Genomic DNA, 27,089 nt, shown 5'->3' on the forward strand with positions numbered 1-27,089 from the left:
TCAACTCAACACATCTAGTCTTAGATGAGAGAGTTGAGAAGGCAGCCTAGAACATACATAGCGGGTCTTCAGTTTATGCATTGCCAATTTCACCTCTTTGTTTCTCAATGTGTAGATTATGGGGTTCAATATAGGTGTGAAAACTGTAGAGAACACAGAAAGGACTTTATCCACTGGGAAGTTGCTGAAAGGCCAGGCATAGATGAAGATACAGGGCCCAAAAAAGAGGGTAACCACAATGATGTGGGCAGTCAGAGTGCTGCGGGCCTTGGCCATGTCCATTGAGGAACGACGTTGCACAGTGACCAGGATGACTGTGTAGGAGACCAGCAAGAGCAAGAATGAGGCCACCCCCATGAGACCACTATCCAAAAGCATCAACACTTCAGGGACATATGTATCCGTACAGGCAAGTTTGATGACCAAAGTAAGGTCACAGTAATAACTGTTCACAACATTTGGACCACAGAAGGGTAGGTTTACAGTGAAAGCTAACTGGCTCAAGGAGTGCATGACCCCAATCACCCAAGAGCCTACTACCAGACCTGTACATTTACACAAGTTCATGATGGTTGCATAATGGAGAGGTTTGCATATGGCTACATATCTGTCATATGCCATAGCTACAAGGAGCACCATCTCACCACCAGCAAAGACATGGAGTAAGAATATCTGGGCCATGCAGCCCTCGAAGGAGATGGTCTTGGGTTCATGAAGGAAATCATGAATCATCTTGGGTGTTGCATAAGTGGCCAGAAAGACATCAAGTATGGAAAGATTACTGAGCATTATGTACATAGGTGTATGCAGGGCAGGTTCAGAGATCACTGTGAGTACAATGAGGAGGTTGCCCAGCACAATGATGATATACAAGAAATTAAACAACATGAAGAAGAAATACTGGAGCTCCCAGGAACTGGAGAGCCCCAGCAACACAAACTCAGCCACCCTAGAATTATTTTCTTGGTTCATGAAGTACCTACAAAGAAAAACATTCATTTTTATCAAGAGCAAGAAAAGTAGACCCTGATCCTAAAAGGTTCTTCTCAACATTAATTTAAAATGCTCTAGAGTTGTTTCTAATAGAAAATGTTTTATCTATAATTTTAACAAAGAGATTCTTCTCTCAATTATCCTTACTGATGAAGGATAGCTAAAAGGTGCAGATGCAATAAATCAACACTTTATTTTATACACTTGTGGGTCAAATATGAGGCTAAGCAAAACAATAAATCTCCATTGCAAATACAACAATTAATAGGAAGAGCTAAGGTATCCAGAATATTGTATTGCCTTCTTGCCTGGCTGATTTTCATTATCCATTTGGGATTATCACAAGCAGCTTCAAATCTTAGAGAAGTCTCAGAGGCCACATTTACAAGGAAAAGACCTGCGATTTTTGCTATGCAGGTCTCTCTCCTCTTGCCTCTGTCCTTTTTCTATTACTTAATTTCCACTACATCATTAAAACCATTTAATCTATGTTGTCTCTGAAGTTATTATAGCTGTTTTGTTTTGAAGCACAGTCCTCTGAAGCTAACATTGTATCATATGAAAAGAAGTAAACTGAGATGACCAGAATATAGTACAGAACATCAACAGATAAGGTGACAGCCATGAAATGCAAAGATCTGATTTAGTTAACATAGATCATTTGAAGGCAAAGTGTAGCATTTCACTTATCAACTCAGAAACCTTCCAAAAGATGAATTATATTCAGTATATGGAATTTCTAGGCTTTGTCTAGAATTTCTCGGACCTAGTAAAATAAGGTATCTGCTTTTAAAAATATCCAGCAACACAATGATTTCTAATTAGGCAAAAGGTGAGATAAGCAATAAGTGAAAACATGAATTACAAGATAATACACAATTGAGAAAATAAACACTTTGCCAATAGATTATAAAATAATCCTTTCTGCCTATCTTCTCTCTGCAGCTTCTTTGGAAGAATGCAGAGAGAGCTTTTGAGAATTCCTTTAAAAAAATATGTTTAGAAACACAAGAACTTTTTTTTTTTTAAGAAAAGGTTTCTCACTTTTCATTTTCTAAGTTATAATTAGAAGTGATAAGGGTCAGTCTCTGTAAAAAATAGTGTAAAAAGCATAATGTCAGTGGGCAAAATTGTTTAGTTTGGAAGTGTTTTCACATACATTTTGTGTGCATTAAAGTACTTATAGTAATCTGGCAAGGAGAAGATTATTGTCCACATTTTTCATATTTGGAAATAGAGTATTAGAAAAGTTAACTAACATGCTCAATACATCCAGAACCTCATCCCAGGGCTTTAAAACCCTTTCCACAATCCTTGATAATAGAGTCTCTAATAGAATCTTAAAAATATGGTTTAAGAGGTTGTGACAAATGGAATTACCCAGATTGGAAGATGAGAGGAGTTGAGTTTAGACAGTTGATGTAAATTGCATTTAATATTACTTAATGTGCCATAAATGACTTTGATAATAAGGGCCCTTTCTAGTTAAAAAGATAGGAGGCCATATATATTTGGTTAATGCATTTTGCTTAAAGGGATAAGTTTAAGTTTAAAATGTATTAGCTTGGAAAATTGTATTCTCTGATAATATTTTCTAGATGAGTTATTGCTATCTGACGCTTTACAAAGATTCTCCCCAAAATTTGAATGTAAAAAAATAATCAAGAGAATGAACAATGAATGCTGTGATGAAATAACGTAAACATTCCAAAGGACATCTAGGTCACTAACTATCACCTGGAGTGGAACGGGCATCCTCCATTGCATTCTCTTGTGGGGAAGGGAATTTGTATCCAAAAGGAGTAAGTATGGGTCTAAGCAAGCATTCTTGATCATACCTTTTAATTTTGTCAGTCTCCTATGAAATGACAACTTTCTATTAGTGAAAATGAATGAGAAATTAATAAGTGTGGAAGGAGGAGAAGAAAAGTGCCAGAAATCCTCTAGGAGAGTAACACTGTAGCCTACTGAGTGCCATTTTTGTCTGTGTGTTGGACTGGGCTGGGATAAACTGCTATAAATACAAAATGTTATGGAGAAGGAAATGGCAGTCCACTCAAGTATTCTTGCCTGGAGAATCCCATGGACAGAGAAACCTGGCAGGCTACTGCCTATGGTGTTACACAGAGTCGGACACAACTAAAGCAACTTAGCATGCACATGGATATGCCTCGAGAAAATCTCCTCTGCTCAGAAGACCTTAAAATAAAATTTAGCTTAAATATTACCGATACAGATCCTTAAATCATTTTCTATCATTTTCAAAGTAAAATTTTACGTGCCAGACTAACATGAGTGTTAATATTATGTGGTTGACGCAAAAGAATTTCAACTAAATTGTAAATCCAAGCATCACAAGTCATTGTTCCAAGTTTCTTTCTCTAGTTAAAGGTCCCAACCCATTTTAAAGAAAGAAATCCCAAGCAAGTGGATCAAGCAAGTGCTTGACACTAAATGAAGAAAACCTACCAAGTTTACTTATCTGCAGATCTCAAGAAAGTTGAAACAAGTTTTGGTTTCTTTCAAATCAAATGCTCCTATAAGAAAGCTGCATCAGATGTAAAACTATAAAAAAAAAAAATTGACTTAGACAAACCACCCCTTCTTTACAACACTTTATTTCACCTTTTTCTCAATTTATTATTTCTCTGTTTGGTTCAGGACTAGGGAATGGACTGGAACTGTGGGAGGTCTAATGTGTCCCATGGTGATTCTTTGTCATTAGATGTTTGCTAGTTTGTTGAATAGGGACAATGGTTTCAGTTCACAGAGCCAAATCATTTTCCGTTTTCCCTCAGCTCCCAGAGCTCTGAACCTGCATCTTACTTCCACTGATTACAGGCAGTGTGTTTCAAATTGATTTAGGGAAATCTGACACAAGAACTTATGAAATATTTTATGAAGAATTGAATTTTTAGTGACATTTTCCACCTTAAAGAATATGGAAAAACTCAGCATAGAACATCTGATCCCCACAATCAGTTCAGTTCAGTTCAGTCGCTCAGTCGTGTCCGACTCTTTGTGACCCCATGAATCGCAGCACACCAGGCCTCCCTGTCCATCACCAACTCCCGGAGTTCACTCAGACTCACATCCATCGAGTCAGTGATGCCATCCAGCCATCTCATCCTCTGTCGTCCCCTTCTCCGCCTGCCCCCAATCCCTCCCAGCATCAGAGTCTTTTCCAATGAGTCAACTCTTCGCATGAGGTGGCCAAAGTACTGGAGTTTCAGCTTTAGCATCATTCCTTCCAAAGAAATCCCAGGGCTGATCTCCTTCAGAATGGACTGGTTGGATCTCCTCGCAGTCCAAGGGACCCTCAAGAGTCTTCTCCAACACCACAGTTGAAAAGCATCAATTCTTTGGCACTCAGCCTTCTTCACAGTCCAACTCTCACATCCATATATGACCACAGGAAAAACCATAGCCTTGACTAGATGGAACTTAGTCGGCAAAGTAATGTCTCTGCTTTTGAAAATGCTATCTAGGTTGGTCATAACCTTTCTTCCAAGGAATAAGTGTCTTTTAATTTCATGGCTGCAGTCACCATCTGCAGTGATTTTGGAACCCCAAAAAAATAAACTCTGACACTGTTTCCACTGTTTCCCCATCTATTTCCCATGAAGTGATGGGGCCAGATGCCTTGATCTTCGTTTTCTGAATGTTGAGCTTTAAGCCAACTTTTTCACTCTCCTCTTTCACTTTCATCAAGAGGCTTTTTAGCTCCTCTTCACTTTCTGCCATAAGGGTGGTGTCATCTGCATATCTGAGGTTATTGATATTTCTCCCATCAATCTTGATTCCAGCTTGTGTTTCTTCCAGCCCAGCGTTTCTCATGATGTACTCTGCATATACGTTAAATAAGCAGGGTGACAATATACAGCCTTGACGTACTCCTTTTCCTATTTGAAACCAGTCTGTTGTTCCATGTCCAGTTCTAACTGTTGCTTCCTGACCTGCATACAGATTTCTCAAGAGGTAGGTCAGGTGGTCTGGTATTCCCATCTCTTTAAGAATTTTCCACAGTTTATTGTGATCCACACAGTCAAAGGCTTTGGCATAGTCAATAAAGCAGAAATAGATGTTTTTCTGGAACTCTCTTGCTTTTTCCATGATCCAGCGGATGTTGGCAATTTGATTTCTGGTTCCTCTGCCTTTTCTAAAACCAGCTTGAACATCAGGGAGTTCACGGTTCATGTATTGCTGAAGCCTGGCTTTGAGAATTTTGAGCATTACTTTACTAGCATGTGAGATGAGTACAATTGTGCAGTAGTTTGAGCATTCTTTGGCATTGCCTTTCTTTGGAATTGGAATGAAAACTGACTTTTCCAGTCCTGTGGCCACTGCTGAGTTTTCCAAACTTGCTGGCATATTGAGTGCAGCACTTTCACAGCATCATCTTTCAGGATTTGAAACAGCTCAACTGGAATTCCATCACTTCCACTAGCTTTGTTCATAGTGATGCTTTCTAAGGACCACTTGACTTCACATTCCAAGACGTCTGGCTCTAGATTAGTGATCACATTATCATGATTATCTGGGTCGTGAAGATCTTTTTTGTACAGTTCTTCCATGTATTCTTGCCACCTCTTCTTAATATCTTCTGCTTCTGTTAGGTCCATATCATTTCTGTCCTTTATCAAGCCCATCTTTGCATGAAATGTTCCCTTGGTATCTCTAATTTTCTTGAAGAGATCTCTAGTCTTTCCTATTCTGTTCTTTTCCTCTATTTCTTTGCATTGATCGCTGAAGAAGGCTTTCTTATCCCTTCTTTCTATTCTTTGGAACTCTGCATTCAGATGCTTATATCTTTCCTTTTCTCCTTTGCTTTTCACCTCTCTTTTTTTCACAGCTATTTGTAAGGCCTCCCCAGACAGCCATTGGTCTTGATCCCTGTCTCCTGTACAATGTCACGAACCTCATTCCATAGTTCATCAGGCACTCTATCTATCAGATCTAGGCCCTTAAATCTATTTCTCACTTCCACTGTATAATCATAAGGGATTTGATTTAGGTCATACCTGAATGGTCTAGCAGTTTTCCCTACTTTCTTCAATTTAAGTCTGAATTTGGCAATAAGGAGTTCATGATCTGAGCTACAGTCAGCTCCTGGTCTTGTTTTGTTGACTGTATAGAGCTTCTCCATCTTTGGCTGCAAAGAATATAATCAATCTGATTTCAGTGTTGACCATCTGGTGATGTCCATGTGTAGAGTCTTCTCTTGTGTTGTTGGAAGAGTGTTTGCTATGGCCAGTGCATTTTCTTGGCAAAACTCTATTAGTCTTTGCCCTGCTTCATTCCGCATTCCAAGGCCAAATTTGCCTGTTACTCCAGGTGTTTCTTGACTTCCTACTTAAGAATATATAATAAAGTCCTCTTTTAATCTAAACTATTAAAAAATCATTAATAGAGCATCCAATGAGAATATTTTTGCATACTTAGCATAAATCCTGTTTATAACATATTATATGATAATATCATACCTGGGTTTGATGTACTAATTTTTTAATATAGGAGTTTTACACATGGATTTACAAGTGAAACTGGCCTGTAGTGTTTTGAAGTAGTGCTATCTACATCCAGTTTTGGAATGATAGACATAAAATGAGTAAAAATATTCAGAAAAGAATTTTTATTCCCTAGCATTATCTGTTCTTTGAAGTTTTGGAAGACTTTGTACTTAAAATTGAATGTGTCCTGTGATTTATAAGGTAGTATCTTTAACCTCTTTTTCAATGTGTTCCATAGCTATTGACATCTTCAGTTTTCTTCTTCTCCTTAAGAAAATGTGGTAACTTATGCTTTTTTAGGAAATTAACAAATTCATCTGGATAAATCTGTCATCTTCTGCTTTTATTTAACATTCTTTAATTGTTTAATCTCCTCAGGATGTGAATTGATGACCAATTTTCTAATCTCCAGTGATTACATGTATGGCATAGGTCCTTTTTATTTTATTCAGTCCTGGTCTTTTCTTTCCTTTTTTTGGCCTGTCCAAGAACTATTCGGTTGGCCAAAAAGTTACTTTGGAGTTTTCCATAAGATGTTATGGAAAAACCCAAATGAACTTTTTGACCAACTCAATATATTTTTATTTCACTGATAAATGCACTAAGTCATTTGTCTTTATTTGAAGAACTTCTGTTTTTAAAGTAGAACTATACTGAAATATCATCTCTCACATATTGGCAAAAATTCAAAATTTCATATCATACTGTCTTGACCAGACTAGAGACACTCTCATATACAGCAAGTGGGATGCAAAATGCAGAAACTTATTCTAGAAGTGCACTTAGCAGTATCTATAAAATCATATACACCATTGACCCTTGCACCCAGCAATTTTACTTTGAAGCATAGGGAAAAAAAAAAAACCACAATGAGACATATGTTAATAAGAATTGAAACTGGGTGATGACTGAGTGAGTTCACTTTCACTTTTCATTTTCATGCAGTGTTCTTGCCTGGAGAATCCCAGAGACGGGGGAGCCTAGTGGGCTGCCGTCTATGGGGTCGCACAGAGTCGGACACGACTGAAGTGACTTAGCAGCAGCAGCAGCAGCAGCAGCAATGGATACATGGAGAGGAACATGTAGACATTTTCTTGTGTCTTGTATATTTCCTCAATGTTCAATTATTAAGAAGTTAAAAAGTAACTTCTGCTTTTAACTATATTTATATTACACCTTCTTTATGTTATATAGATTCTTTTGTTGTCCTGTAATAAAAGCTTCTTGAGTTAAAGTCCAAGTCAATTTGAACTCATTTCATAACAATGTATTACTGCATCTCTTCATCAAATGGTCATTGAATATTAATTATTTTTCAGTTTCTAAACTGGAAATTAGGAATACATTGGGGTACATGATAATACAGTTCCTGACTGCACAGAATGTATATATATTCTAAGGCAGAAAGCAGGTATCTTAACAAAGAACTAAAGTAAAATCATACTTGTTTTACCATGGAAGAAGTAGAGAGTGGTATGAGTACATTATAGAAGGTTATGATCTTTATAATAAATTTATGGAATATTTCAACTGATATATAAAGAATGGCCAGATTTAGCCAGGTTAGTGGATAGATTGGGAACATTTTTAATCAGAAAAAAAGCCAGTGTCTGTATGTAAAGAGGCAAAATTTGGTGAAGATGTAAAATTAAAGAATTAAACAAAATGTAATATGGCTTAAATCTAGAGTGTATGGGATTTACCCATATAAAAAACTATTACATAGTGTTAAATTTTCTCCTAGGAAAATTAAAAAGCCATTGGGAGGAAAGCACTGAATTATTAAAGGGAGTAGCATGATCAGACAGACATGGGACATATAGAAATCAAATCACCAACTTTTAGCTGTACCATATCAATCACTGAATTAGGTGTAAATGAATTGGACACTCCCAAGTGAAGAGATGATCAGAGTAGAAAAATAGAAGACCCAATTTTATGCTGTCAATTGTATGCTGTCAACCCACTTTAGATGCCACACCTTCTCAGTCATCAGTCTTGCTGGCATACATTCAACTTCAGCTTCAGAAGCAACAACCTGCCTTCTGTACTTAGTATTTTCCACTAATTATTGTGTAAAGTCTGATCTTTATAATGAATTCCTTATTTCATGTCACTCTTAGAAGTTCAGCTGTCCTCATAAAATCCAAACTGATACATACGCTGTGTTCAAAAACAAAATTTTCCAGAAGCCCTCTTCTTCTAGTATCCTCATTGGTTTTAAGCTAGATTCACAGAAAGAGCCATAGAAAATTTCATTATTTTCTGCTCTTTATAACTTTTATCCATTACTTCTTTATAATTTTTATCCTTTTAATCTTTCATTCTTCTTTAGTTTTTTCTCCCTAATTTCTTTTTTTTTTTAATAATTTTATTTATTTATTTTTGGCTGTCCTGGGTCTTCACTGCTGCTTGTGCTTTTCTCTAGTTGCTGCCAGCAGGGGCTACTCTCTAGTTGCAATATGCGGGTTTCTCTTGCAGTGGCTTCTCTTGATGAGCTCGGGCTTTAGGGTACATGGGTTTCAGTAGTCGCAATGTGTGGGCTCAATAGCTGTGGGTTCCGGGGCTATAGGTTCAATAGTTGCCGCCATGGGCTTAGTTGCTCCATGGCATGTGGGATCTTCCCAAATCAAGCATAGAACTTGTGTCTCCTACATTGACAGGTGGATTCTCTACCACTGAGCCACCAGGGAAGCCCCCCAATACCCACTGCTTATTTCTTAGATAGAACACTAAGCTTACAATTTTATCTATATTTTAACATGTTTCAGTTCAGTTCAGTTCAGTTGCTCAGTTGTGTCTGACTCTTTGCAACCCCATGAATTGCAGCATGCCAGGCCTCCCTGTCCATCACCAACTCCCGGAGTTCACCCAAACTCATATGCATCCAGTCAGTGATGCCATCCAGCCATCTCATCCTCTGTCATCCCCTTCTCCTCCTGCCTCCGATCTCTCCCAACATCAGGGTCTTTTCCAATGAGTCAACCCTTCGCATGAGGTATTTATGACTAAAAATGTTCCCTGCAACTTTGGTAGCCAGTAAAGAGTTCACCTGAAATGAAGGAGACCACAGTTCAATTCCTGGGTCAGGAAATTCCCCTGGAGAAGAGATAGTCTACCCATTTCAGTATTCTTGGGCTCTCCTGGTAGCTCAGATGGTATGTAATCCACCTGCAATGTGGGAGACTTGGGTTCAGTCCTTGGGGTGGGAAGATTCCCTGGAGAAGGAAATGACAACCCACTCCAGTATTCTTGCCTGGAGAATCCCATGGATAGAGGAGCCTAGTGGGTTATAGTTCATGGGGTGGCAAAGAGTTAGACATGACTGAGTGACTAGCACAGTACCTATTTGTATTACTAAGCTCTAAATGTTTTTTTCATTGCCATTATGGTTTTTTTAACTAATGACTTACTTACAAAATTCTTTTTCTTATTTCCAAAGGCACAGGGTTCTGTTTTTTTCTTTGAAGGGCAAGGAGGTTGGGGAAGGGAAGACTATTTATCATTTCATATTTTATTGAGTTGTAATTAGATAATGCATTGTATAGTAATAGAATTTTTGGTATTTATTGAGACCCTAAGGTCCACATGTTAATTACATTTTTGTAAATGGTACATGAATTCTTGAAAAGAGCACACATTCTTTAGTTTTCAGATGTTAGTGTTCTGTAGATGAATCTTTGCAGATTTTTTCCCACAATTGTTGGAGGACCAGTTGATTTGTAAGTTATTGAGAAAGTATTTTTAAACAGCATCTTGGATTAAGAGAATCTGCAGTCTTTGGAAATTAAGAAAAAGCTGAAAAGTAAAATATTAATGCTTATATTACCATTCTTGTTTTGCTGTTGTTGGCAGGTGATTTATAAAGAAGATGGAGGCATTGCTATGTGAATTGAAAGTGCTGACTAGTACATTCAGTGGCAGGAGGTAACCTTTTTCCTCTTAAAGCAGACATTTTTAGAGTGCAGTCAGGTTAGAACATTAATGTGAATCAATGTTTGAAAGTTTATTTCATTATGAAACATTTTTACAACAAATGAACAAAGAAATGAACCATCAGTCCAAGAGGCCAAAACTGTACTGTGGACAGATTATCTTATATAATTAGCCAGAAATAGCTATCCCCTAGAACAATGGTCCCCAATCTTTTTGGCACCAGGAACTGATTTCATGGAAGACAGTTTTTCCACAAACAGGGATTGGGGATGGTTTCAGGATGATTCAAATGCATTACATTTATTATGCACTTTATTTTTATTGTCCTGGAGAAGGGAAAGGCAACCCACTCCAGTATTCTTGGTCTTCCCTGGTGGCTCAGATGGTAAAGAATTTGCCTGCAATGCGGGAGACCTGGGTTCAATCCCTGGATTGGGAAGATACCCTGGAGAAGGGAATGGCAACCCACCCCAGTATTCTTGCCTGGAAAATTCCACGGACAGAGGAGCCCGGCAGGCTACAGTCCTTGGGGTCACAAAGAGTCAGACACAAGTGAGTGACTTTCACTCACTTATTTCTCTCGTAGCTACATCAGCTCCACCTCAGATCATCAGGCATTATCCTGGAATTTGAAGACACCTGCCCTAGATCACAGATAAAGGAATAGTGACCTGGTTCAGGGAAAGCCCTCAGTCTGTATCAATGTTTTTTTCCCCTTTCTTTTCGGGTGTGTGTGCTGTACTAGTGAGATTTAGGTGAAACACGTACAGAGAAAGTTCAATCTCTGCCTTGCTTGAGCTAGTTCACAATATATTCACCTATTTCCTTTGTTTTCTTTTAAAGCAAAGAAAAGCCATGTAGTCTCTTTGCAGAAAAAACTATTTTAATTGCTTCAGTGCAGACTTATTTTTCTCTATTTGTGAAAAAAACCCTGTGTGAAATGAGAGATAAGGACAGCAGATCCAAAAGGACACCAGGATCCAAATAGGACCTCTATTGATGAGGATAAGTTCTCAAGGGCTTCTGGGGTAAAGTTCTGTTTTTGATCTGAGAAGTAGTTGTAATGGTGAGTGCCTTTATATTTCATTAGGGTATGCATTTGTTATATTTTTTTATCTTGGTTTTACTGTACAACAAAAAGGTTATGGTTATGAAAAATGAATATTAGTATAAGAGACATTATTGATTGACTCAGCATCCAATCCATCCTCCACCAGGATGTTTTCTGTTGCATAAAAAACTTGAAATCTATAAACTGCTGTTCTTAGCGAAGGCTTTCTGTGCAAATTAGGTTCCACCAGTTAGATGCACCAACATGAGCTTAAGAAGGCTGGTTTGAGGCAGACGGCAGCACCGATGTAATCATTGCTGGTGAGCAAGAAGAGATACAAGACAGAAGTAACTGTGGCAGCCTGACCTGTATTCTAGTGACTTTGCACTAGCTTCATGGATGCTGAGGACAGTGAGGCAGTGGCAGTAGCATCAAGAATCGAAGCTTTTGACCTTCAAATCTCACTGCTGGGGTCTATTCTGGAACTCAACAACATTAGTAGTAACCCCCAAGTCCTACTTCTCTAGTTGTTCCAGTGGTTTGGTAAATATCTAATACAGTGATATGCCAGGCTGCATGAAGCACAAGCTGGAATCAAGATTGCTGGGGGAAATATCAATAACCTCAGATATGCAGATGACACCAGTTTTAAGGTAGAAAGCGAAGAGGAACTGAAGAGCCTCTTGATGAAAATGAAAGAGGAGAGTGAAAAAGTTGGCTTAAAATTCAACATTCAAAAAACTAAGATCATGGCACCCAGTCCCATCACTTCATGGCAAAAAGATGCAGAACAATGGAAACAGTGAGAGACTTTATTTGGGGAGGGGACTCCAAAATCACTGCAGATGGTGCCTGCAGCCATGAAATTAAAAGACACTTGCTTCTTGGAAAAAAAGCTATGACCAAACTAGACAGCATATTAAAAAGCAGAGACGTTACTTTACCAACAAAAGTACATCTAATCAAAGTTATGGTTTTTCCAGTAAGTCAAGTATGGATGTGAGAGATGGACTATAAAGAAAGCTGAGCACTGAAGAATTGATGCGTTTGAACTGTGGTGTTGGAGAAGACTCTTGAGAGTCCCTTGGACTGCAAGGAGATCCAACCAGTCCATTCTGAAGGAGATCAACCCTGGGATTTCTTTGGAAGGAATGATGCTAAAGCTGAAGCTCCAGTACTTTGGCCACCTCATGGGAAGAGTTGACTCATTGGAAAAGACTCTGAGGCTGGGAGGGACTGGGGGCAGGAGGAGAAGGGGACGACAGAGGATGAGATGGCTGGATGGCATCACTGACTCAATGGACTTGAGTCTGAGTGAACTCCGGGAGTTGGTGATGGACAGGGAGGCCTGGCGTGCTGCGATTCATGGGGTCGCAAAGAGTCAGACACGACTGAGCGACTGAACTGAACTGAACTGATTAATAGCTATTAATAGATGTGGGGATTCATGTATGTCTCTGTGTATATATGTTTGTATTTAACAAAAATCAGATATAAGCAAATAAAATGTCAACTAAATTATACTAGCAACCATATAGATTGCATCAACCCATGATCCATGTCACAGTTCCAAACTTATTTGGATGTTGGTTCTTCTGATTCCATCATAAGTTGTGCATATTTACCTCATGGTATAACTAATAGCATTGAACATAATTCACAATAAGAAGTACACTGATCTTTATAAATTAATCATCATTACTGGAGCACATAAGAAAGACTGTCAAATTGCTCAGTGGATTTTATTGTCATCTGAGAGTAAATTACCAGAATAAAATATAAAAATGCAAGAAGTTCACATGAATTAGATTTATATGACTGCTTTTTCCTCCTTGTTTCCCATCTGGATACATGCATCCAAAAATAACCAAGTAAAATAGTAATAAGGAAAACATGGGAAGAGAAGAGGGTTATTTCAACTTTTTCGTCAATTTTGCTTTAAGTGTTTTGTTTAAAAGCTCATTTGAAAAGTAGGTTATTTTGCTTTTTGTTGTTGTTGCTCATTGTTTAAGTTTGGAAACACATTTACAAAGAGTATAAACATGTTGAAATGATAACATCTACCAAGAACTTCTTCCACTTGGCACCAGAGTCCAGTAATCACATTATGCCATGCCTTTATCAATGTAGAAAAATTCTTTACATAAACACAAGTTCATATACAAGTTATACTTATCTAAGTTAGTATTCACTAATCTGTGCATTTATCTATGTCTTCACTGTAATAATACAGAGGATTAGTCAAGGCTATGGTTTTTCCAGTGGTCATGTATGGATGTGAGAGTTGGACTGTGAAGAAAGCTGAGCACTGAAGAATTGATGCTTTTGAACTTTGGTGTTGGAGAAGACTCTTGAGAGTCCCTTGAACTGCAAGGAGATCCAACCAGTCCATTCTGAAGATCAGCCCTGGGATTTCTTTGGAAGGAATAATGCTGAAGCTGAAACTCCTGTACTTTGGCCACCTCATGCGAAGAGTTGACTCATTGGAAAAGACTCTGATGCTGGGAGGGATTGGGGGCAGGAGGAGAAGAGGATGACCGAGGATAAGATGGCTGGATGGCATCACCAACTCTATGGACGTGAGTTTGAGTGAACTCCAGGAGATGGTGATGGACAGGGAGGCCTGGCGTGCTGCGATTCATAGGGTCGCAAAGAGTTGGACACGACTGAGCAACTGAACTGACTGACAGATGATCAAACATCACCTTTCTTATTCCGGCCATAATTTTGGTGACTATCCAGTCTAAAATCAATTATTTAATAATTATGCATTGTATAGAAGCAACCACATAGTTGTTAAACAACAATTTAGAAGTTCTCTTGATTCACAAAAATTATTAGCAGTGAGAAAAACAGTTTCTAGAGGTTTGAATTAATAAAAGAACCTGTGTAGTTTTCTAGTGGAAGTTGCTTTTAATTTTCCTTAGTTAATTAATACACACTAATTTTATGCACATACATACAAACATAAGGAGCTTCCCTGGTAGTTCAGTGGTAACGAATCCGCTTGTCAGGACAGGAGATATGGGTTCAATCCCTGGGTCGGGAAGATTCTCTGGAGGAGGAAATGGCAACCAACTCCAGTATTCTTGCCTGGGAAATCCCATGGACAGAGGAGCCTGGCAGGCCACAGTCCATGCGGTCGCAAAGAGTCAGATACAACTTAGCAATTGAACAAAACAATAAGAAAACAGACACAAACACTTTAAATTTATAAAATAAAAATTTACTTGTCAAATTAAACATGTCAATTGTTAGTTCAGAAGAGTACCAAGGTCCTTAAAAATACCCAGAGTTGTTTAGAATTATACTTTAATAACATTTATTGAATACATATTGTGTGCTTTATATGAATAACTTCCTTTATTCCTTACAAAACTCTGTGATGTAGGTACCATTACCATGTCCTTTTACAGATGCAGAAACTGAGGCATAGGTGCATTAGGTATCTTGCCCAAGTTTGCAGCACCAAAAAGCAGTAAAACAGGCATTTAACCCTGGTAGAAACATGCCCGAGTCTAACATTTTTGTAGAAGTCTAGCTTCTACACTCAGGGTAGATCCAGGTTATGCTGAGCCTAAATATAGGTAATATAAGGTGACTTCTATTAGAAAAAAAGAGTCAAAATTTTGAACAAGTTGTTGCTGGGATCCATTCCAGGGCTTTAGAAGAAATGCATGCAGAGGAGGGGTCTAAACCTTAGCCTTCAATGTAAATCCACCATCATCACACTGTATAATATTTTGAAATGTTCCTCAAATATTTTTGGAAGTATATAAATGTATATCAATTATGGATTTTATTGTCATTACATATATCCAATTGCGGAGAAGGTGATGGCACCCCACTCCAGTACTCTTGCCTGGAAAATCCCATGGATGGAGGAGCCTGGTAGGCCGTGGTCCATGGGGTCGTGAAGAGTCAGACACGACTGAGCGACTTCCCTTTCACTTTTCATTTTCATGTATTGGAGAAGGAAATGGCAACCCACTCCAGTGTTCTTGCCTGGAGAATCCCAGGGACGAGGGAGCCTGGTGGGCTGCCGTCTATGGGGTTGCACAGAGTCGGACATGACTGAAGTGACTTAGCAGCAGTAGCAGTAGCAGTATATCCAATTGCTTCATGTATTACAATTTACATTTTGTCATTTCATCTAGACCTGACAGTTTTTTTTTTCACCTGCATTTTATAATATTGGTTAATTGTACTAAACAGCTTCTTAAAATTTTTAAGAACTCATAGGTTTGGTATTGCCAAGCTTCCCAAACACCTAAGGGAATATGAAGTTGTTTGTCAACATACTCTTCTCATAAATTCTCCATCTCCCGATGTTCCCTCAAATGTGTTATTGGAAATTCAGATAATTTAAAGCTATCTTCAACCTGGTATGTTTATACTAGCTGGTTTCTCTTCATCTAGCATGCTTTATAAAACATTATTTCTGCCTGTAGATGCCCTAGTGGCAAATGGCACCATCTTTCCTGTTTTAGGAGCCTGTGGCCATTAGATTGTATTTACCCTTGGTTAAAGAGTGTCAGCAGCATGTTGAGGAGACACGGCAATAAAATAATCCACTGTGGGTCCTAATTAAGATTTTAGAGTTTATGTAATGTGTAGAAGTATCCTGCATGATGACTGCTTGTGCTGAGCCATCAGAGAAAGTGGTAGTTCTCTTTATATATGAAAGTTGTCCAGAGGCTATTGATGGTCCTTTTCATTCTCAGCTAGACAAACTTACTATCAATCCAACTACTCAATCTCATTATTGACTTGCCTTACAGAGTTATCTGCTGATGAGTTATACTGTTGAGAGTTTGGCAAATGGCCTTGGGTTTTAGAATTATCCACATAAACACTGAAGGTTTATGACATCCCTTTGAAAAGACTCCACAGTTTTACCTTGCAAAAACCCGTTCATTTAAAAACATAATTCCTGTTCAAATAAAGATATTATTTGAACGCATTACTTGGAGCATTTCTAAAACAGCAGATAGAAAAATTCTATGTAAATATGTTCCTTAATCCTGAACATATTTGCACATGTAACTGAAACAGAAAAAAATTAATGCATACAACCAAAATTTGTCCATCTGTATCCCTATTTCAAATAGAATTAACCTATTATTTTGCAACTATAGACACATTTTATTCTTGTGTTAATACTGCAGATGATTTTATTCAACAATTTAAAAAATGCTTAGTTTGAACACAATATCACACTTTTAAACTGTAAGCATCCCTTTGTTTAATACTTTAATTAATAAAATTAAAAACACATACTAAGGAAGGAAAACATTTCTCATCATTCGGCTTAAAATGAAAAGTTAAGAATTTCATTTTCTTAAATTCTCTCTTGTTAGTCGTATTTAATGCATATATAATTTTTGGTTTTCTCTGTTTGTTCAATAATGCCAGAAAAGAATAACAACTTGATATTTATCGAACACTGTGGTGGCAACTGATCTTTCCTCTTGTAAATACAATTTGGATAATATATTGGGCACCATATTTTGTAAGTATAATTTAGTAAATTCCAAATAACAGTTAATTCTTTAAGATTTGCCATCAACTAAGCCAATGATTTGCCAAGTAAAGCATCCAGGAGATATCATGACTTAAATTGCCTGCATTTCCAATATCTACCAGCAGGTGGTAGTGGTATCTTGTGTACCTTCAGCCTAATTTTGAACCTAGCACTTACTTAATAGTATTAGAAAAAAAAAAAAAACTTTCCTGACAGAAATACACTTATTATATTGACAATGTATTACTAATCACAAATTTCTTATTTTTGCATCCAAATATTAAGAGGAAGAAATAATTTAACAAAAGTGTAAAACAATATAATACTTTAAAGAAAAGCATAAACTTTCCATTAATTCACTATCATATACTGTATCTTTCATTTCATTCTAGTTTCAACTTTCCAGGCATTAAACTGACATTAGGGTCTGTATGAAGCAAAGTGTACTGTTTTGAAACTCATTTCATAATATCTTCTACTGGCAGAATTTTCTAGCCTCTTTATTCAGTCTATATTATCAGAAGGAGTTATCATGAATGTGTTCCTTGTTAGCTAAAAGTGAGTGTCTACTTACAGCACTCACTTTGGACTTTATCAACATTTATAATGAAATATAGTCAAACTTTCTTTAATAGGACTCACAAATTTGTTTAAATGTTAAGTAGTGATGTCAGGAATGTGCATAGATAATCATTGCTTATTGATCAGAGTCTGCTCCTATAGCTGTATTGAATTTGTAAGGCTTACAGAAATTTACTAATTTGTCATACTTTAGAGTTCTCTAAGTAGCTCCATTGTTAGTTGTATGTAAATGTCATTATCTTCTAGTTATCCTTTGATCAATACTTCCTCTTCTCATTTTCTATTCTTCTTTCCCAATGAATAGAATGCTGATATTGAATTTCCTAACTGAAGCAATCACTCTTTACATTTTTATAGATATTCTTTGCTTCTGGAAAAATTTGCTTCTGTCAGTTTGGTTTTCTGAAATTCCAAATGTATTTAAAATATATGTATGAGGATAGTTTTAACATGAACATGTGATTTCACAAATTTTGGCAATTTCAAGTTGATAATAACTTGAGAAATAAAAGCTTAACATGTGCTGTTTGCACAGAAAATGTGGCAATTAATACCCTGGAATAAAACTAGATATTAAAACTAAAAATAATGCAATGGGGTTGCCTTGTTAGAATTTAGAAGCTTATTCTTCAGTTTCCTCATGGCTGTTTTCACTTCCTGATTTCTCAAAGTATAGATTGCTGGGTTCAGAATGGGAGTAAAGATGGTATAAAACACAGATAGAATCTTGTCTATCAGAAAACTGCTTAGTGGCCACATATAGATGAAGATGCAGGGCCCAAAGAACATGAAGACAACAATGAAATGAGCTGTGCAGGTAGAAAGAACCTTAGATGTTCCTTTTGAAGAATGATTTCTGATAGTAACCAAGACAATAACATAAGAACTGAATAGAAGAATAAAGCAGGACAAGGCAATGATGCCACTTGTTGAGATCATAAAGAGGCCCAGGACATAAGTATTTACACATGCTAGTTGGAATACCACAGGAAGGTCACAGAAAAAGCTATCTACCTCATTGGGACCACAGAATGGCAATGTAAGAGCGAATATGACCTGGCTCATTGAATGCATGACTCCTACAGCCCAGGAAACCACCACAAGGGCAACACACATCTGGGGACTTATGATTGAAGCATAGTAGAGAGGCTTGCATATTGCAATATACCTATCAAAAGACATAGCCATTAGCAAAATAATCTCAGTGCCAGTAAAAAGATGTAGAAAAAATATCTGGGTAATGCAACCATCAAAGGAGATGGTTCTGTGTCCACTGAGGTAGTCTGTAATCATCTTAGGGGTTGCAAAGGAAGCAAGAGACATATCAATGATGGAAAGGTTGGTGAGCAGGAAGTACATGGGGAAGTGCAGATGAGAGTCGGCTATCACTGTGATGACTATGAGGCTATTACCCACAATTGTTGCCACATAAAAGAGCGAAAACACCATGAAGAAAAATGTCTGTAGTTCCCAGGATTTAGAGAGTCCTAGCAAAACAAAATCAGAAACTGTAGACTCGTTCACCACATCCATCGTCCTGATTGATAGTTGGAAACCTGCATCAAAGGAAAAGAAAAAAAAAGTTCAAGAGAAAATACGATTCTATTGAACCAAAGGCTCTATTTCCCAGATTCATTTTCATAGACTTTGTTTCCTCTAGGAAAACTTACATTTAGTATTCGTTCCACCTTCATTGGCTATATTGATTTGAAAGGTAAGATATTAGGGATCATGGTGAAATATCACCTAAGTCATAGAAGTTGAAAATAGCACTTTCCTTCCTAGTGCTAATGGACAATCTAAAGGAGATTAGCCTTTGTAATTTTAAAGATAAGAACTCACATTAAGGAAGCACTTACTCTGGGCTGACTGTGTGTTAAATGCACACACACACACACACACACACACACACACACACACACACACAGGTTTAGTCATTTAGAAACTCATCCATACTGAGAGTATGGATTTCCATAAAGTTATCCATAGTGAAAGAACATTAAAAATTATATCGCATATAAGTGACGTGGGCTCTTAAGCAACGTTATGGACAGACTTGACAGTTGCAAAACTCATAAATTTATAGAGAATCATTAACATCTTTATGGATAAAATTCATCTGATAGAGACCTACCAGAAACACTAAGAAAATTAGTTTTGTTGATATTTACCCAAACTAAGAAGCTTTATAAAGTCAGTGAAAACAAGACCGGGAGCTGACCGTTGCTCTGATCAGGAACTCCTTATTGGCAAATTCAGACTTAAATTGACAAAAGTAGGGAAAACCACTAGACCATTCAGGTATGACCTAAATCAAATCCCTTATGATTATACAGTGGAAGCAAGAAATAGATTCAAGGGATTAGATCTGATAGAGTGCTTGAAGAACTATGGACGGAGATTCATAGTTATATAGGAGGCAGTGATCAAGACCACCTCAAAGAAAAAGAAATGCAAAAACAAAATGGTTGTCTGAGGAGGCATTACAAATAGCTAGGAAAAGAAGAGAAGCAAAAGGCAAAGGAGAAAAGGAAAGATATACCCATCTGAATGCAGAGTTCCAAAGAATAGCAAAGAGAGATAAGAAAGCCTTTCTCAGTGATCAGTGCAAAGAAATAGAGGAAAACAATAGACTGGGAAAGACTAGAGATCTCTTCAAGAAAATTAGAGATACCAAGGGAACATTCCATGCAAAGATGCACAATAAAGGACAGAAATGGTATGGACCTAACAGATGTGGAAGTTATTAAGAAGATGTGGCAAGAATACACAGATGAACTATACAAAAAAAGATCTTCATGACCCAGATAATCATGATGGTATGATCACTCACCTAGAGCCAGACATCCTGGAATGTAAAGTCAAGTGAGCCTTAGGAAGAATTATACAAACAAAGCTAGTGGAGGTGATGGAATTCCAGTTGAGCTATTTCAAATCCTGACAGATGATGCTGTGAAAGTGCTGCACTCAATATGCCAGCAAATTTGGAAAACTCAGCAGTGGCCACAGGACTGGAAAAGGTCAGTTTTCATTCCAGTCCCAAAGAAAGGCAATGCCAAAGAATGTTCAAATTACTGCACAATTGCACTCATCTCACACGCTAACAAAGTAATGCTCAAAATTCTCCAAGCCAGGATTCAATAGTACATGAACCATGAACTTCCAGATGTTCAAGCTGGATTTACAAAAGGCAGAGGAACCAGAGACCAAATTGCCAACATCTGCTGGATCATGGAAAAAGCAAGAGAGTTCCAGAAAAACATCTACTTCTGTTTTATTGACTATGCCAAAGCCTTCAACTGTGTGGATCACAACAAACGGTGGAAAATTCTTCAAAAGATGGGAATACCAGACCACCTGACCTGCCTCTTGAGAAACCTGTATGCAGATCAGGAAGGAACAGTTATAACTGGACATGGAACAACAGACTGGTTCCAAATAGGGAAAGAAGTACATCAAGGCTGTATATTGTCAACTTGCTAATTTAACTTACATGCAGAGTACATCATGAGAAATGCTGGGCTAGATGAAGCACAAGCTGGAATCAAGATTGCTGGAAGAAACATCAATAACCTCAGATATGCAGATGATCCCATCCTTATGACAGAAAATGAGGAAGAACTAGAAAGCCTCATGATGAAAGTGAAAGAGGAGAGTGAAAAGTTGGCTTAAACCCCAACATTCAGAAAACTAAGATCATGGCATCTGGTCCCATCACTTCATGGGAAACAGATGGGAAAACAGTGGAAATAGATGTGGAAACAGTGGAAACAGTGTCAGACTTTATTTTGGGGGGCTCCAAAATCACTGCAGATGGTGACTGCAGCCATGAAATTAAAAGATGCTTACTTCTTGGAAGAAAAGTTATGACCAACCTAGACAGCATATCAAAAAGCATAGACATTACTTTGCCAACAAAGGTCCATCTAGTCAAAGCTATGGTTTTTCCAGTAGTCATGTATGTGTGTGAGAGTTGGACTATAAAGAAAACTGAGCACCAAAGAATTGATGCTTTTGAACTGTGGTATTGGATAAGACTCTTGAGAGTCCCTTGGACTGCAAGGAGATCCAACCAGTCCATCCTAAAGGAAATCAGTCCTGAATATTCATTGGAAGGGCTGATACAGCTGAAACTCCAATACTTTGGCCACCTTATGCGACTAACTGACTCATTTGAAAAGATTCTGATGCTGAGAAAGATTGAAATCAGGACGAGAAAGGGACAACAGAGGGTGAGATGGCATCACCAACTCGATGTACATGAGTTTGAGCAAGCTCTTGGTTGTGATGAACAGGGAAGCCTGACGTGCACAGTCTATTGGGTCACACAGAGTGACTGAACTGAACTGAACTGAAGAAGACTGAGTATCAAGTGTATTGCGACATAGCCATTACCCCAAAGAAAGGCATTTAACTGTTTCTCTATTTCTTTTTTTCCTTAAATAGGAGTATGTTCCTCCTACAAATATTTGTGATTACATGATTACTTGACTTAAAATTTTACCTTGTCTTCTAAAGCATATGTCACATCACTTCTATTGGAATAAGCCTTAAGGCTTAGTCCCACTCTGTTTGAATTCTCCCTTCATATATGCCAATATATGCAAACTGTTTTAATGACCTAACCCTCCAGAGTTAGAAGGTGGAAGTAGGAAAGACACAGGGGGAAAAAAAAGAAAAGAGCTTCTGCTTACCAGATCTATAGCAGAATCAGGGCTTTATAGTATACACAGTTTCGAGTCAGCTCTGACAGAGAATGTAGAGTAGCTTTAAATATAAATAAATGACCTAGGTGAATCATTAGCTGTGTAGCAGCTGTAGATAAAATGGATGTTGTGGGGACTTGGGAATTGACCAAGAAATCATATTTCAATGGGATATTTTGAACAACAGAAATGGTAGGATTTAATTCACAATAGGATGATACATTAATTTCCTCATGGGAATTGACAAAGATTGTTTTTACCTGGACCTGAGAGATTCAGGGGTTGGAAGTTGGGAAAGCCAACATTTTGAAGGTAGAAGGAGATGTCAACAAATTTTAATTAGCACTCTAGATTATCTAACCTTGTTCTAGAGGCCAAGGGAGAATAAAATCCAGGAACATTTATTTCTGCTTTAAGTAATGTATAATTTTTTTGAGTTACTGAACACTCATAAATAAAACAATTTGTGAAACAATGCAGTCAAATATATCAAGTTTTCAACCAATTTTTAGAGATAAAGAGTGAATTGGATTTTAGATAAGAGAAAAATTGTGGTGTGCTTAATCAATCAAGAAAATGTTCTTACAAAAGAAATATCATGAAGTTGACCTATAATGAAAATTAAAATTTTGTTTGGTAAGGGAAAAAAGTATGTGGGAAATAAAATAGTGGAACTTATTTGCAGAACAAGATATTCAGTTAGCAGTTTAGAAGAATAAGAATGCCACTCTAAAATAGAACTTGATGTAAAAGACAACAAAGGCTCATTGTAAGACTATAGGCAGAGTTATGGTGACTTGAAATCAATATTTTGTAAGGATTTATACAGATGATTTGAGAAGAGAGAATTTGAAGGCACGAAATTATTAAATAGGTATAGAGAGATTCCTTTGATTAAAGTATTAGCAATGTGTATGTTATTTGGATAAATAAAATAAGAATTCCAAGTAACTATCATTATGAGTTATTTATTAATTGAACAACTAGCTATCTTATTCTACTTAGTTCATCTCTTCAGAGACCCTCCATTGCTGTAAGAAGGGTATAATTCCCTTTTTTTTTTTTTTTTACCAAAGCCTTGGAAACATGACTTATTTATTCAACATAATATGGGCAGAAGTTTTGTGTCCACATGTGCCACATTTGAGCAGAAGCTTTAAGATTCAATGCACAATTCCTCTATTGCTATTTATCCATCTTCCTGGGTCCAAGGATGAAGAAATGATGGGGACCAGACTGTGTTCATAGATAAAAAGACACAATACTGTGAATAAGTTTGCTATCTCCTAATTGTTGTATACATTTAACATCATGCTAATCATTATTCCAGCAGGCTTAAATTGATTATAAAATTAATATGAAATTGCAAAGAACCTAAGGTCACAGAAACAATGTGAACAGAACAAATCTGTTAAGCTCACAAAATCTGTTTTTAACACTTAATATAAAGCTATAGTAATCATTAGAGTATTGGGTTTGCCTAAAAAATAGATGCATGGAACAGAATGGAAAGTCCAGAAGAATTTCACATATGTGATAACTGATTTTCAAAAAAGGTACCAAAATCATTCGATAGGAAAGAAGAGCCCTTTTAACAAAGGACTGTTTAACAATTGTTCCTTGTTATTGGATAGCTGTATGGAAAGGGGCTTCCCCAGTGGCTCAGTGGTAAAGGACCTGCCTGCATTGCAAGAGACACAGGAGATGCGGGTTGGGTCCCTGGTCGGGAAGATCGCCTGGAGGAGGGCATGGCAACCCACTCCAGCATTCTCACCTAGAGAATCCCACGGACTGAGGAATCTGGTGGGCTACAGTCTATAGCGTTGCAAAGAGTCGGACACGACTGAAGCAACTAAGCACGCATGCACATCTATATGGGAAATAACTTCAATCCTAGTCTGTAACCTTCTGCAAAAACTATTTTGAAATATCTCCTGTAAATTAGTAAGAAAAAATTTCAATAGGGAAAAAATTGGCTAAAAAAACCCACTAAATAGGTAATTCCTAGAAACTCACTCCAGTGTTCTTGCCTGGAGAATCCTGGGGACGGGGGAGCCTGGTGGGCTGCCATCTCGGGTCGCACAGACTCGGACACGACTGAAGCGACTTAGTAGCAGCAGCAGCAGAATAAATTACACCTAATAACAAATAAACCTATGAGAAATATTTAACCTCATTAGTGGCCAGGGAACTGCATATTAAAATAACAATCAATGCCATTTTTGCTCATCAAATTGATCAAAATTTAGAAGAATATTTAAGGATATTTTGTATCATGGATGGGGCTACCCAGGTGGGGCTAGTGGTAAAGAACCTACCTGTCAATACAGGAGACATAAGAGATGGGAGTTTGATCTCTGGGTGGGGAAGATCCCCTGAAGGAGGGCATGGCAGCCCACTTCAGTATTCTTGCCTAGAGGATCCCCATGGACAGAGGATCCTGGCAGGCTAGAGTCCATAGGATCACAAGGAGTCAGATATGACTGAAGCGACTCAGCACACATACATATCATTGATGAATGTATAAACTGCATGTTAAAATCAAACAAACCCAATATCTTGGCAGTAACTGCAAAAATTAAAATATACTTTTCTTCAGTGTCATTGACTCATAAATCTTTCTTTTGAGAATCAATTCATGGAAATAAAAGCAGTGATCCTTTAAACTATGACAAAAATATCTATTTTAGCAGAGTAAGCAGTGGGAAAAAATCTGACTACCTATTAGTAAAGGAATTATATAAATTATAGAATACCCTTACATTAAAAAATACAGCTGTCATGAAAAGAAATACTTGAATTTGAATACACTACAATGTTTACAATAAACTGTCAAATGAAAAGCAAACTGGTTGGTCATGTGTATTATATGATCTTAATTTTGAAAAAATCAAACAGTAACAGAGTAGACTAACACTGGCTACATCAGAGATTGAGAATAAAGAAGTAGTTGAAACATTTCCTTCTTTATACATATTTGGATATTTTCTACTTCTTACTAATTTTGTTTGCAGTAAAATACATATAATATAAGATTTCTCTTTAGTGATATTTAGTATATTCAGAGTATTGTGCAACTATCACCACCATCTAGTTCCAGACATTTTTTTGTCAATAACTGGCACTATCCCCTTACATGTTCCAGAACATTTTATCCAAAAGGAAAACCTGTATTTATTGAGCAAACACTCCCAAATCTCCTTTCTCCAAGCCCTTACAATCAGTAATCTGTTTTCTGTATGTGTTTGTCTATTCCTGACATTTCATACAAATGGAATAATATAATATGCAGCCTTTTGTGTCAAAATCCTGTACATGAATGTTTGTAGTAGCACTAGTCACAATAGCTACAATGTGGAAACATCTGTAAACTGATGAGTAAACAAAATAAGATAGCCATACAATGGAATATTATTTGGCCATGAAATGGAATGAGGTATAAAATAGTGACCCATGTTACAACCTGAATGAACCTTAAAAATATTGCAAGAAGTCACATGTCTTACTCTTGAAACTACAGTTGACACTTGAACAACATAGGGGTTAGGAGTAAGAAGTGAAAAATTTGTGTGGAACTTGATAGTAAGCCCTCTGGGTCCACCATTCCACATCCATGGATTCAACTAACCTCTAATCGTGTAGTGTTCTCATATTTACTACTGAAAAAAAATCCACATATAAATGGACTTGGACAGTTCAAACCTGTGTTGTTCAAGGGTCAACTATGTAACTATGTGAGTGTGTGTGTGTATAAAGTAATGTATATTGGAGATGAACAGACTGAAAAAACAACTCTTCTAGGATATTTAAGAGAGGTGGGACACAGGCAAATCTCTGCCTCCAACATTGGAGAGAAATGCAGGCAATATAAGAGTCACCATTTATAAGAGCAAAGACTCTTAGATAGAAATGCCCAGGGAACCAGTACAGGGTGGGAAAATTTGAACTGTAATTGACTAATTTTGGAAGCTCTGTATGGACAACTTTGAGTGTTAAAAACTAGAGGACCTGGTCATCTGAGCAAATTTTATATCAATTATCTCCAAGAGTTAGACTAGATTCTCAGAGTATATCAGAGAAAAATCCCCTCCAGCTTCCAGCAGAGAGGGAGAGGGAAAAGAACCATTTTGAAATAAGTCAGAGCACACATACACACACTAACAATGTCTGCCCTGGGAGAAACCATTTAACCAGAGCCTAACCTGATAGGATATTATCAGAGCCCAGCTGACCTAAAGGATGGGGAATACCCTGTCTCCAGTCAGCTTTGGCCTTCCAAATGGGAGAAAGGAAAATCCCAACTCTAGCTCATTCAAGTAGAAAAAAAAAAGAAAGAAAGAGAAACACTTACGAAGTTCACCCAGAAGTACAGGCTTACTGAAACTCTGAGACCTAATCATGGGTCTATAGAAAGCTTCCCCTCACCCCTACATTTCACTACCACGTTATTTAAGGCCTGTTTATGGTAGCTCCTTTTACCCAGGTTTGACCATCCAAACAAACAAACAAGTCATACAAAAATCAAAAGAAAAATGCACAGTTTGAGGGGGCAGAGTAAGCACCAGAACCATCAGAATGTATGGGATCAGAATTCCATACATTGGGGATATTGGAATTACCAGACTGGGAATTTAAAACAAATGTTATGGACATGCTAATGGATAAAGCAGACAACGTGCAAGAACAGATGAACAATGTAAGCAAAGAGATGGAAATCCTAAGAAGGCCCCAAAAGGGTAATGCAATGGATGCAAAACACTGAAACAAATGAAGAATGCCTCCGTTGG

The 27,089-nt window shown here is 37.4% G+C and overlaps 2 protein-coding genes across 2 annotated transcripts; both read right to left on the minus strand.

Moving 5' to 3' along the window:
- On the minus strand, positions 1–972 carry LOC120853674 (olfactory receptor 4K15-like). The gene has a single exon (XM_040227627.1). The coding sequence runs from the start codon at positions 970–972 to the stop codon at positions 1–3; it is 972 nt and encodes a 323-aa protein (XP_040083561.1).
- A 17,203-nt stretch (positions 973–18,175) lies between these two features.
- Positions 18,176–19,129, minus strand: LOC120853309 (olfactory receptor 4K2). The gene has a single exon (XM_040227040.1). It carries the CDS (start codon positions 19,127–19,129, stop codon positions 18,176–18,178), a length of 954 nt encoding a protein of 317 aa, XP_040082974.1.
- Between the last annotated feature and the right edge of the window lie 7,960 nt (positions 19,130–27,089).

This window comes from Oryx dammah, unplaced genomic scaffold (assembly GCF_014754425.2).
Source record: "Oryx dammah isolate SB20612 unplaced genomic scaffold, SCBI_Odam_1.1 HiC_scaffold_26, whole genome shotgun sequence".
NCBI classification, from domain to species: domain Eukaryota; kingdom Metazoa; phylum Chordata; class Mammalia; order Artiodactyla; family Bovidae; genus Oryx; species Oryx dammah.